The 12,173-nt window shown below is 42.6% G+C and overlaps 1 protein-coding gene across 2 annotated transcripts in view; it reads right to left on the bottom strand.

The window, feature by feature from the left end:
- Positions 1-8,474: 8,474 nt before the first annotated feature.
- The window catches only part of ANGEL1 (angel homolog 1), a 44,876-nt gene continuing 41,177 nt past the window's right edge, over positions 8,475-12,173 (bottom strand). For both annotated transcript variants that reach the window (XM_030214755.1, XM_030214756.1), the window contains exon 10: positions 8,475-10,586. In XM_030214755.1, the coding sequence (XP_030070615.1) occupies positions 10,426-10,586 (161 nt within the window). In that variant the 3' untranslated portion in view covers positions 8,475-10,425. The remainder of the gene's footprint in view (positions 10,587-12,173) is intronic.

Here is a 12,173-nt window from a genome sequence, read left to right as displayed (position 1 = left end):
CAATGGTTTTCGTGGTGACAGTGGTCCCAGCTGCCTTGAGATCATTGACAAGTTCCCCCCTTGTAGTTGTAGGCTGATTTCTAACCTTCCTCATGATCAAGGATACCCCACGAGGTGAGATTTTGCGTGGAGCCCCAGATCTTTGTCGATTGACAGTCATTTTGTACTTCTTCCATTTTCTTACTATGGCACCAACAGTTGTCTCCTTCTCGCCCAGCGTCTTACTGATGGTTTTGTAGCCCATTCCAGCCTTGTGCAGGTGTATGATCTTGTCCCTGACATCCTTAGACAGCTCCTTGCTCTTGGCCATTTTGTAGAGGTTAGAGTCTGACTGATTCACTGAGTCTGTGGACAGGTGTCTTTCATACAGGTGACCATTGCCGACAGCTGTCTGTCATGCAGGTAACGAGTTGATTTGGAGCATCTACCTGGTCTGTAGGGGCCAGATCTCTTACTGGTTGGTGGGGGATCAAATACTTATTTCCCTCTGCAGAATGCAAATAAATTCATATACTTTCCACAATGTGATTTTCCGGATTTAATTTGTGATGTGCTATCTCTCACTGTTACCAATAACCTACCCTTCAATTATGGGCTGCTCATGTCTTTGTCAGTGGGCAAACTTACAAAATCAGCAAGGGATCAAATACTTATTTCCCCCACTGTAAGTCCCTCACGATTTGAACCGATTCCTTTGTTCTCACCCTGTTGCGGTAGCCATTCAGCCCCTCCTCCATGCCATTTCTATAGGAACTGTGAAAACTTTGTGTTCCAAGTTTTGTGTTGAATTCAGCTCCCTGGCATGACTCCAGCCTTTGCCCACAGTCGGTGGACCCCGTGCTCTTTCAGGCCCCAACCACAGAATGCAACCGATTTAGGTTTTGTCTCTCTGATCTCCTCCAAATCAGTATTTGTGCACTACCTTTCCACTCTCAAAATAAACTTTTTTTCTTGGTAGACATTGTGGATTGTAATATTATTTCAACAAGTATGTGAAATATGGTTCATGGGGTGGGGGGGGGGGGGGGGGTGGATGTAAGTGGAAAGGACAGTTTGAATTGGGAAGTACTGCAGGATGTGCTGAGGCATCCTGCAGTCGTTTGGCCAGCAGCGGTAAAATATATTTTGTATTTCTTGCGTGGGCACATCACTGCCTCCTAAATCGGTGGTGGTAAGGGTTCGCAGAAGTAATGGCCATGCACTGAGGAAATTAGCCCAAGAAAGTGGCCAGAGCGCACAGCAAACTCCTGCACTAGCTCAGCTTGATAAAAGGACACCTAAGTTTCTGACAGGTGGCTTGTTCAAGGGGTACTGGCACCCCCATTTTCAAACCAATAATGCGGTAAGAACCAGTCCACAGACACTGTCTTTTCTTGGTTTAGCTTCAGTTTATGAGGAGTTATCCATGTTTCAATCAGTTCTAGACAGTATTGCTGCCAGAAGGAAGCTAATGTAGTGTAAATGGATCCAAACAAAGCAGATCAATCAGTGATATGGTTCAAAACTTTATTTTCAGAGATTCGCCCGACACAGACTGTGTTTCGCCCACAAGGGCTGCGTCAGGGGCTCTACAAAAGCAAATAAAATCAAATACAATTAAAAACATATATATTTGTATAATACTATATCATAAAGCGTTAATAATGAAAAGAAACCATATCAGGTTTATGCAAGTATTTATGTTTATTTCCTCGACGATATTTGATTTCTCCTTCCAAGTGTTTGATTGATTTTATATATCTGATATGGTTTCTTTTTCATTATTAACGCTTTATGATATAGTATTATACAAATATATATGTTTTTAATTGTATTTGATTTTATTTGCTTTTGTAGAGCCCCTGACGCAGCCCTTGTGGGCGAAACACAGTCTGTGTCGGGCGAATCTCTGAAAATAAAGTTTTGAACCATATCACTGATTGATCTGCTTTGTTTGTCTCCACGTTGGATTTTGCGGATCGCTTGCCATCTTGTTTCTTTTGTGTAAATGGATCCTACAGATCATCCCCCTCCATGAATGGCGGTGGTAGAAACGGAAGCTGAGGACATGCTCATTTTGTGCTGCCCTCCCTCTTCAGCTCCCTTTCCTGCTCCAGCAAGGCCAGCAACAGTGCACAGTGAATGCCAACCACAGGCAAAAAGAAGAGAACATGCCGTGAAAGGCAAAGCCAGAGCTCTCTCTTCTGATTACACCCCAGCCAGTTTCAGCCACCCACTAAAGCTAGCATTTTAATATACTGCCATTCTAACATACATTTTTAATGCAAACCATGTCGACTTTAATCATTCATATAGAAGATGCCCAGACCAACCAATGGGTGCCAAGAAGTCAGATGTTTCTCTTTACAACTCAACATTTAAAAAAATATATGCTAATTGAACGCTGCTGTCACATCAGTAACAGCAACACAAAGTCTCTACTTTCCTGGTCACATACATTGTGTGACAACAGAAAACTCTGCAAGCAGACACTTGGACTTTTACTCTACCAGAACAGAGTCCAAAAATTCAAGCTGCACTAACCCTACATCTGAAGACTGCGCACTGCAGATATTCGAGAACACCAATACATCTGCAGCTGGGAAAAGAGAACAACCCAGACTGCTACCGACTCCTTTACAGAACCTTAACAATCCCTCACTGCAGTTACACCTGAAAAATATAGACCATCGTTACTAAAGTATAACAGACTGCAACTTAGAAATTAATATGAAGTGGCAACTGCTAAGGAATAGCCCAGAGGTTAGTGCAGTGGGCTTTGAGCTTGGTGATATGGGTTCAATTTCCAGTGCAGCTCTTTGTGACCTTGAGCAAGTTACTTAACCCTGCATTGCCCCAGGTACAAAAAACTTAGATTGTGAGCCCTCTACGGACAGAGAAAGTGCCTGCAGATAATGTTTACAGCGCTGCGTACGTCACGTAGCACTATAGAAATGATTAGTAGTAAATAGGAACAACAAACAGTCCCCCGTTTACTAAGCTACACTAGTGGCTGGTGGTGCACCAGTGCAGACACAACCTGTCAACAGCTGCTAGTGTGGCTTAGTAAACTTGGGGGGGGGGGGGGGAGGGGTTGTTCGAAATGTCTATGCAAATGCCAGAAGTCTAAGAAATAAGATGGGAGAGTTAGAATCTATTGCACTAAATGAAAAATTAGATATAATAGGCATCTCTGAGACCTGGTGTAAGGAGGATAATCAATGGGCCACTGTCACAACAGGGTACAAATTATATTCCAGTGATAGCGTAGATCAAATTGCTGGAGGAGTAGCATTGTATGTTAAGGAGGGGCTTGAATAGAATAAACTAAAAATTCTGTAGAACACAAAGCACACCTTGCAATCCCTATGGAGAAAAGGACCAAGATGAACAGACGGATGTAGAAATGGTGATTTCAATTACCCCAATATTGACTGGGTAAATGTAACAGGGAGGTAAAATTCCTTGAAAGCAAGGACTGCTTTATGGAGCAGCTGGTACAAGAGCGCATGATCTGGTGTGGAAGGTAATGATGCTGGGGCCGCTTGATAACAATGGTTATAATATGATCAGATTGAATATCAGCTCTAGAGTAAGTACACTCAGGAAATCCAATACGTTAGCATTTAACTTTCAAAAAGGGGACTATGATAGAATGGTTAAAAAAAAAAATTAGATTGGCAGCTGCAAGATGAAAACTTTATATCAGGCATGGATGCTATTCAAAAATACCATCGTGAAAGCCCAGACCAGATATATTCCATGTATTAAAAAAGGAGGAAGGAAGGCCAAACGACAGCCGGCATGGTTAAAAAGTGAGGTAAAGGAAGCCATTAGAGTTAAAAGAAAATCTTTCAGAAAATGGAAGAAGGAACCGACTGAAAATAATAAGAACCTGCATAAGGAATGGCAAGTCAAATGCAAAGCGAGATTTTGAAAAGAACATTGTGTTGGCGGCAAAAACATATACTAATTTTTTTTTTAGGTAAATTAGAAGCAAGAAGCCGGTAAAAGAATCAGTTGGACCACTAGACGACAGAGAGGTAAAGGGAGCACTCGGGGAAGACAAAGCCATAGTGGAGAGATTAAATTAATTCCTTCACTTTTCACCGAGGAAAACGTGGGGGAGATGCCAGTGCTGATAAGTGAGAGAAACTGAAACAAATCTCTAAACCTGGAAGATGTAATCAGGCAATTTGATAAATTAAAGGGCAGAAAATTGCCTGGACTGGATGGGATACATCCCAGAGTAAAGAAAAAAAAAACTTGTACAGCTATTTCTAAAGATAAATTACATATCACTAACATCAAGCATGGTACTGGAAGATTGGAGGGCTGCTAATCTAACGCCAATTTTTAAAAAGGGTTCCAGAAGTGATCCAGGAAATTAATTATAGACCGGTGAGCCTGATATAGCAGAATTAGAAAAGGTTAGAACATAAGAATAGCCATACTGTGTCAGACCAACAGTCCATCTAGCCCAGTACCAGCTTACAACAGTGGTCAATTCAGGTCACAAGCACTTGACAGAATCCCAAATAGTGGCAAGATTCATGCTACTGATCCCAGAGACAAGCAGTAGCTTCCCCCATGTCTATCAACAGCAGACTATGAACTTTTCCTCCAGGAACTTGTCCAAACCTTTTTTAATCCCAGATACACTAACTGCTAACATATCCTCTGGCAATGAGTTCCAGAGACCATTCGTTAAGTGAAAACGTATGGCCTCTTGTTTTAAAAGTATTTTCATGTAACATCTTTGTCCTCTACACTTTGTATTTTGTAAAAGAGAAAAAAAAATGATATTCGTTTACCCGTTCTACTCCACTCGGTATTTTGTAGACCTGTATCGTATCTCCCCCTAGCTCTTTTCCAAGCCGAAGAGTCCTAACCTCTGAAGCCTTTCCTCACATGAGAGAAATTTGTCCCCTTTGTTATTTGGTTGACCTTCTTTGAACATTTTCTAATTGTGTATCTTTCCTCAGATACGGAGACCAGAATTGCATACAATACTCAAGGTGTGGTTGCACCATGGAGCAATTCTTTGTCTCATTTTCTATCCATTTTCTAATAATTCCTAGCATCCTGTTTCCTTTTATTTTTGGCCACCATCACACACTGGGCAGAACACTTTAATGTATTGTCCATGTTGACGGCTAGATCTTTTTCTTGGGTGCTGACCCCTAGGGTGGAACCTAGAATCAAATAAATATTCCTTAAGAATTAGAAGACTGGGCATCCAATTGGTAGATAAAATTTAATGTAGACAAATACAAAGTGATGCACATTGGAAAGAATAATCCAAATCCTAGTTACCTGATGCTAGAGTCAACCTTGGTGGTCATCACCCAAGAAAAAGATCTAAGTGTCATTGTAGACAATTCGATGAAATTTTCTGCCGAGTGCAGCAGCAACCAAAAAAACAAACTGGATGCTAGGAATTACGAAAGGGATGGTAAATAAGACCAAGAATACTAGAATGCCTCTATCATTCCATAGTGCAACCTCACCTTAAATATTGCATTCAGTTCTGGTCGCCGTATCTCAAAAAAGGTATAACGGAATTAGAAAGGTTCAAAGAAGAGCAACCAAAGTAATAAATAGGATGGGACTCCTCTCGTATGAGGAAAGGCTAAAGAGGTTAGGGCTGTTCAGCTTGGAAGAGACAGCTGAGGGAAAATATGATTGAGGTCTACAAAATCCTGAGTGGTGTAGAACTGAATCAATTTTTTACTCTTTCAAAAAGTACAAAGACCAGGGGACACTCAATGAAATTACATGATACTTTTAAAACAAATAGGAGGAAATATTTTTTCACTCAACGGATCATTAAATTCTAGATATGGTTGCTGGATGATGTGGTAGCAATGGTTAGCGTATCTGGGTTTAAAAAAAGGTTTGGCCAAGTTCCTGGAGGAAAAGTCCACTGTCTGCTATTGAGATAGACACAAGGAAAGCCATTGCTTGCCTGGGATTGGTAGCATGGAATGTTGCTACTATTTGGGTTTCTGCCAGGTACTTGAGACCTGGAATGGCCACTGTTGGAAACAGGATACTGAGCTAGATGGACCAGTGATCTGTCCCAGTATGGCAATTGTTATGCTCTTATGACAACAGTGCTGGGCAAAATGGTAGAAACTATTAAAAAAAACAAAATTACAGAGCGTATACATAGGCATAGATTAATGCAACAAAGGCAACATGGATTTAATCAAAGGAAATCTTGCCTCTGTAATCTACTACATTCTTTGAAGGGGTGAATAAACACGTGAATACAGGTAAACCAGTCGATATTGAGCTTCTGGATTTTCAAAAGGCATTTGATAAAGTACCTTGTACAACTCCTGAGGAAATTAGAAAGTCATGGGACAGGAGATAATGTCCTATTGTGGATTAAAAAGAGAGAAAACAGAGAGTAGGGTTAAATGGTCAGTATTCTCAGTGGAAAAGTGGGGTCTCCCCAGGAGTCTGTGCTGGGAGCACTGTTTTTTAAACTACACCCTCTTATTAGCTGCACCTGGGGTGGGCCACCCCCAACACCCTGCCTTTGGTATGGCACTGGGACAATGCAAACCATTATCCCCCCTATTCTCAACTGTAGATTCAAGGGGGATCTGGTGGGACACTATGTAGAGACATCGTATAAAACAGAAGGCCTGTTCATACTTTTTTTGTTTGTTTGTTTCAACCATAGCCGAGAAGCACAGCGGGGGAAAGAGGGGAAGCCCCTTAAGAGACCATACTCACCACCCCCTTGGCCAGAGCTTAGAATACCATTCAGGCATGGACATCTCCAGCATCCCAGGCTTGGAGTCCTGGACGGAGGACACCAAAGGGAGTTTTTTCTTTTTTATAAGTGGGGGGGGGGGGGGGGGGAGGGGGGGGAAGAACAGGACCTCTGGAAGTCTAGCTGCACCAAGCTAAGACTTGTGGGTCAAGGTTTGGGGCAAAGGAGGGAATAAACCAGTTCCCCCGTCAGCTCATCAGGACAAAGGTTCACATCTTTAAGTGGGTTAGAAATGTTTAAAATAGGTTATCACGTCACACTATGAGTTTATCTTGTTGGGCAGACTGGATGGACCATGCAAATCTATCTACATGTCATCCTATGATGTTATTATGTTCTAGGACCTTGCAGTCATCTCAGACTAACTAGTGATTCCATCACACAAGAAACTTTGCCTGGATACCTCAACTGTGTAGCTCCAATATCATGGACTTCTCATCATGATAAGATAGGAAGAATCTTATATTAAAAAAAAAAAATTTAAACCTTGAGCTTTTAAGCCATCATTTGACCAGCAGGACTGGGACGAGATACCATAGTTTTTTTGTTGTTGTTGTTTCCTATCCTTTCATATCCGCTAGAAAACTGTCTTAAGGAAAAATTGTGTTACTCGTTGCTTTTCCTCTTATGTCATTTGAAGAATGCTTAAAACATCACAAAAACTTCAATGTGTTTTATGCATCCAGACCGAAGGTATTTTAAAAGGCAGTATAACAAATATTTATCTATCAATCAAGATAAAGCAGCTTTGGTCTTCACTCCCAGTCCTCAAGGGCCACCACCAGATCAGGTTTTCATGAGATAGAGGTGGTTGGTAAGCAAATTTCCTCCATTCATTAAGGGTATCCTGAAACCCTGACCCACTGGCATCCCTCAAGGACTGGAAATAAAGGCCACAGCATGAAAAGCAAAAAGTGAATCCCCGCAAATACAGCAGACTAAATAGAATGAACTTTTTCTATGGCAGCTGCGGCTCCTCATTACTTATCTCCCTTATTTGTGCCCTTCATCTCTGGTCTCCGCTCTTTCAGCCTTCCTGAATCTGTGTCATACTCCCTTTCTGGTTTTATTCCAATCCAGACCAGAAACTTGCTTTTTGGGTGGCTGCTTTTACACCTTGACCATATCTCTATGATATAATCTCCTAGACTCGTTTGTCAGTTCGGTATAGCAGGAACACAAATAAGCAGATATGATAGTGGTAGAGACCGAGGAATGCTGTGGCTGAGAAGAACAACTGCACGTACCAGAGTAACCGAAGAAGTTCCTGAAAAAGCTGTCCAATTCAGCAGTGTCTTGATATCACCCACTGGTTTATTCGACTAAGGAAACTCAGCATTCTATTTCCATACTTTGCCTCTCCTGCTGACACATTCCTCGTATTCCTGACCGTACAGCAAGAGATTTTTTTTGAGGGGGTACTTGGGGGTACTGAGTACCAGCACCTTTTCCATTGTCTGCTAAAACTGATCCATGGTCCCCAAGCTTTAATCAAAGAGCTCAGTCCCTACACACCAATTCTGCCTTGTCATAGATTCTGTGACTGGTAGCAGGGGGCCCGGCTATTGTGGGGTGGGTCTCTCAGTGATCACTCCATCCCTGAAGGGTGCCCAGGCATTTGAGTTACGGCACCTTTTTTGCTGGAAAAAATGCACTGCATACAGCTGTCATGCAATACAAATGGGACGGGAAAAAATACTACAGAAAGTAAAATAAACTTTTTATTACATCCTAAAAATCAAAACTCCACAGAATTATGCCGACCTTTGGGTTCAATTTTGATTTGAGCAGAAGCCTGGTGCATGAGGCAAGACATGCACAAGAGCATTTCATTGACTATGTGCAATACAAAATGCGGAGTGCGCAATATCTGTGTGAATATAAAACATTGAATTAAAAACAGAATGTATAAATAGAAACCACAACAGAACCTAAGAAGTGCTCCTCCAAAAGAAAGCTTAGCAGTGCTGACACACACTCGCCGCTGAGGTAACAGAGGATCAAGGCACAGGCAGACACCCCCAGACTGTTTCTGGAGAGTGACTAAGGGCTCAGCCGTAGTTTTTGTAAACTTGTCCTTAAAGGGATGACGGAGCATAGTCGGTATCATTGGAGAGAGACAGGAAGGAATGTGTGCGTGTCAGTGTAGTGGAGTGAAGCACTGGGAGTAAGAGTCAGAGAAATGGAAAAGCATGCGACTGTTTGTCAGAAGAGGGGACAGTATATGTATTGCTGTAAGGCAGGGGTTCTCAACCCAATCCAGTCAGGTTTTCAGGATAGCCACTATGTACAAGATTATTGTATGCAAATCTTATATCAGGAAAAGCTGACTGGCTGGGTGTGTTGAGTTGAGAACCCCAGAGATTATCATAGGAGATGGGGAGAGTGAGTGAGCATTTATGACAGAAGGTAGGGGAGTGTAAACACATACAAAGCAGGGAAAAGGAATTCTGGGTGTAGGAACACACAAACAGGTGCCTAGAGTGCTTCCTTGCCTTCTGCCACACATCGTAGAGCTCTATCCAGTTACATTAGCCGACATCCTCAAAACATTTGCAGTCTTCACCCCTGCCCCGTATCCCTTTCCACCTGGCATCTCTCTTCCCTGTTCTCATTCTGCCCACCCTACTCCCATCACCCCTCTCCTCCCCCCTCCTTAGTCTGACCCCTGCAGGTGTGGCTTTGCAGAGTGATTCATAACGAAGTCCGAGCTGCGTGTAACAGAAGAGAAGCCACTGTACATCACGGTGTGCATGTGTACCGCCATATACATGCACATGTCACTGATCTGTGATGCCACAGGAGCTCTGGCCATCTGTTCTACATGAAAACAAGTCTGACACCCAAACTACTTCCAATAAAGATACGATTTGAGCACATTATATAATATATATATACCTGTGTGTGTATATTAGATCTACATATAGATATACCCACACAAATATATATGCATTTGCATGGACATAATTGTAGGCATGCATCGGAAGGCAAGCAATGTATGCATCACTCAAGTTCTCACTGATGAACCGCTCTTAGGTCCAAAAGGCACTTCTTGCTTCATTGTCCTATAGATTATATATGTAGCTGATACGGCTCAGTTCATGCTTTCTGAAAAAGGGCCAGTAACTATTTACTGGGAACCAGTTTAACCTTGGAGGGTGGCCTTATTTCTATGCAAAGCAGCTAATCCTAATACTAAAAGAGATGTTATCTAACCCACCTACATGTTTCCCATGGCGATTTTAAGCTCCAGCACATCTAGTGCCCCACCGGTTACTAAAAATGGTAGATTTATCATCTTATCAACTAAATATCAAACCATCAGCTTAAATGCAAAACTAGGATAAAGTGCTATGCAACAGCTGCTCTCGTGGCTTGCCATCCACAGAAACATGCTGCTCCAGCAGAGAACATCTGCTTTCTCAAACACACACATACAACACACGCACACGCTCCTCCCCAGCTAAACACGCTCACCACTGTAAAGCACAAATCATGAATCAGGGAGTGTCAAAGTCACTAAGTGCTGGTGTGGTGTACAGACAAGGGACACACACTCGCTGGGAAGTGTACAGAGGACCTAGAAAGAGGAGAAAGAGGCTGTATGAGGTACCAGCTCTCAAATGTCCTGGATTCAGCCATAACCTGCAGCCCCCTGTTCAAGGTATTATCATGTCCATCCCAAATCTGGCTAGAAGGCAGAGGTGATCTGAGGAACAGAAGGGATTTGGTAAGCCATGCGCTGCCCAGAGATCATCTTCAGAGAGCAGACTGAGGCGTCCCAGAAGTTTCAGTATTCCATCCCGGTACAACCGCTGACCTATGAGAAAGCAGGAAGAGTTCTCGTCACTGCTGAGTACATGCAATATAGATAAATAGACCTTTATGTTGACGTCATCTGAATTTTTTTTTTAATGATTTATGATGTATGTTTCTTCTTTCTGTATTCTGCCTAGACTATAAGATAGAGCAAGCTATGAATATTTTTAAGTAAACATAGAGGATACAGTAAGCATTCACACCCCAGTGCATGGCGTCAGGATGGCAGAGTTAGTCCATTTGGTAGGCTGATCTATCGGTTGCGGTAGGGAGCTAAGAAAATGTTGCTGGAGGGAAAGACATTTTCTAAAAGTATGCCTGGGAGATTTCAACTTGCTGGATGTGGATTGGAAAGTTCAATCTGCAGAATATGAAAGAAGTAGAGCAATCATGGATTCTTTTCAAAGTGCTCTGCTCAGACAAATGGTGACAGAACCCACGAGGGAAGGAGAGACAATGGGGAAATGTCCAAGTTGGTGCCCCCCCTGGGCAGCCACTCAAAACAAAGTCCTGGATTTTACATATAAAATAGGGGAGTCCCTGAAGAAACAGCTGATAGGATGGGAGGACATATGAGAAGTGGAAAGACTGTGGTCCAGGCTGAAAGGAGTTATAAATATGGCTACTGAGCTTTACGTGAGGACAGTGAATAAAAACAAGAGAAAAAGGAAACTGATATGGTTCTCCAAACCAGTGGCTCAGAAAGAAGCACAAGTGGAAAACCAAATGGCTAGAAATGTAAGGAGGGGAGACAGGAATGTATGTATGTTATGTGGTAACTCACCTTGGATAGAGGCAGGCAATAAATAATAAAACAATCTCTGGTGGGCAGTAGAGATTCCTCCCTGGCGGATAGTGAGTTAGAGCGGGGGTGGGGTGGGGGCTCCAGAGCAAAATGACTGCATGATTTCAGGAGCCGTGGAGAGACCCGACAGCAGTGAACCAGGAGATCTGGGGTTGTTTGCGCTGCTCTGCCAGGATATAAATGAGGTGGGGAGGAGAGTTGAGGAGGCAGGCAGGAAGGGAGGGAGAGTGGAGAAACAGGCAGACTGTGACGGATAAAAACAAACGTGGAGTTTGCAGATAAACTGGAAAATTTGGAAAATAGGGAGTGCTGCCAGAACCTAAGATTCCAGGGGATCCTAAAGAATATTCTTGCTCCTTATGAAACCAGACAAGATGGATGTTTATGTAGGTAAACTAATACTGCTGGGAGGCACACTTGCAAGAATGGCATTGCACTGGAAGGCGCAAAGACCTTTAACTATTCAAAATATGATAACAAAATGTCTTGTATTTATGAGTGAGATAATAGCCTATAAAAATCAGCAAATACATGCATTTTGTGAGATATGGGAACCATCTGAGGCGTGTCTTAGGGGTGGTAAGACGGAGGGAATGAAGTTTTATAAGCACAAAGTACCATCATACTGGGATCCCAAAAGAGTAAAATAGATAAACCATACATTTCCCCAAGCCCACCTTAATAGTGGTTTCCAAACCTGGTCCTGGAGACACCCCAGCCAGTCAGGTTTTCAGGATATCCACAATGAATATTCATGAGATTTGCATGCACTGCCTCCACTGC

The sequence above is a fragment of the Microcaecilia unicolor genome, chromosome 9 (genome assembly GCF_901765095.1).
Source record: "Microcaecilia unicolor chromosome 9, aMicUni1.1, whole genome shotgun sequence".
NCBI lineage: Eukaryota > Metazoa > Chordata > Amphibia > Gymnophiona > Siphonopidae > Microcaecilia > Microcaecilia unicolor.
The sequence above is the reverse complement of the archived record's forward strand: the minus strand, read 5'-3'. Positions and strand labels throughout refer to the sequence as shown.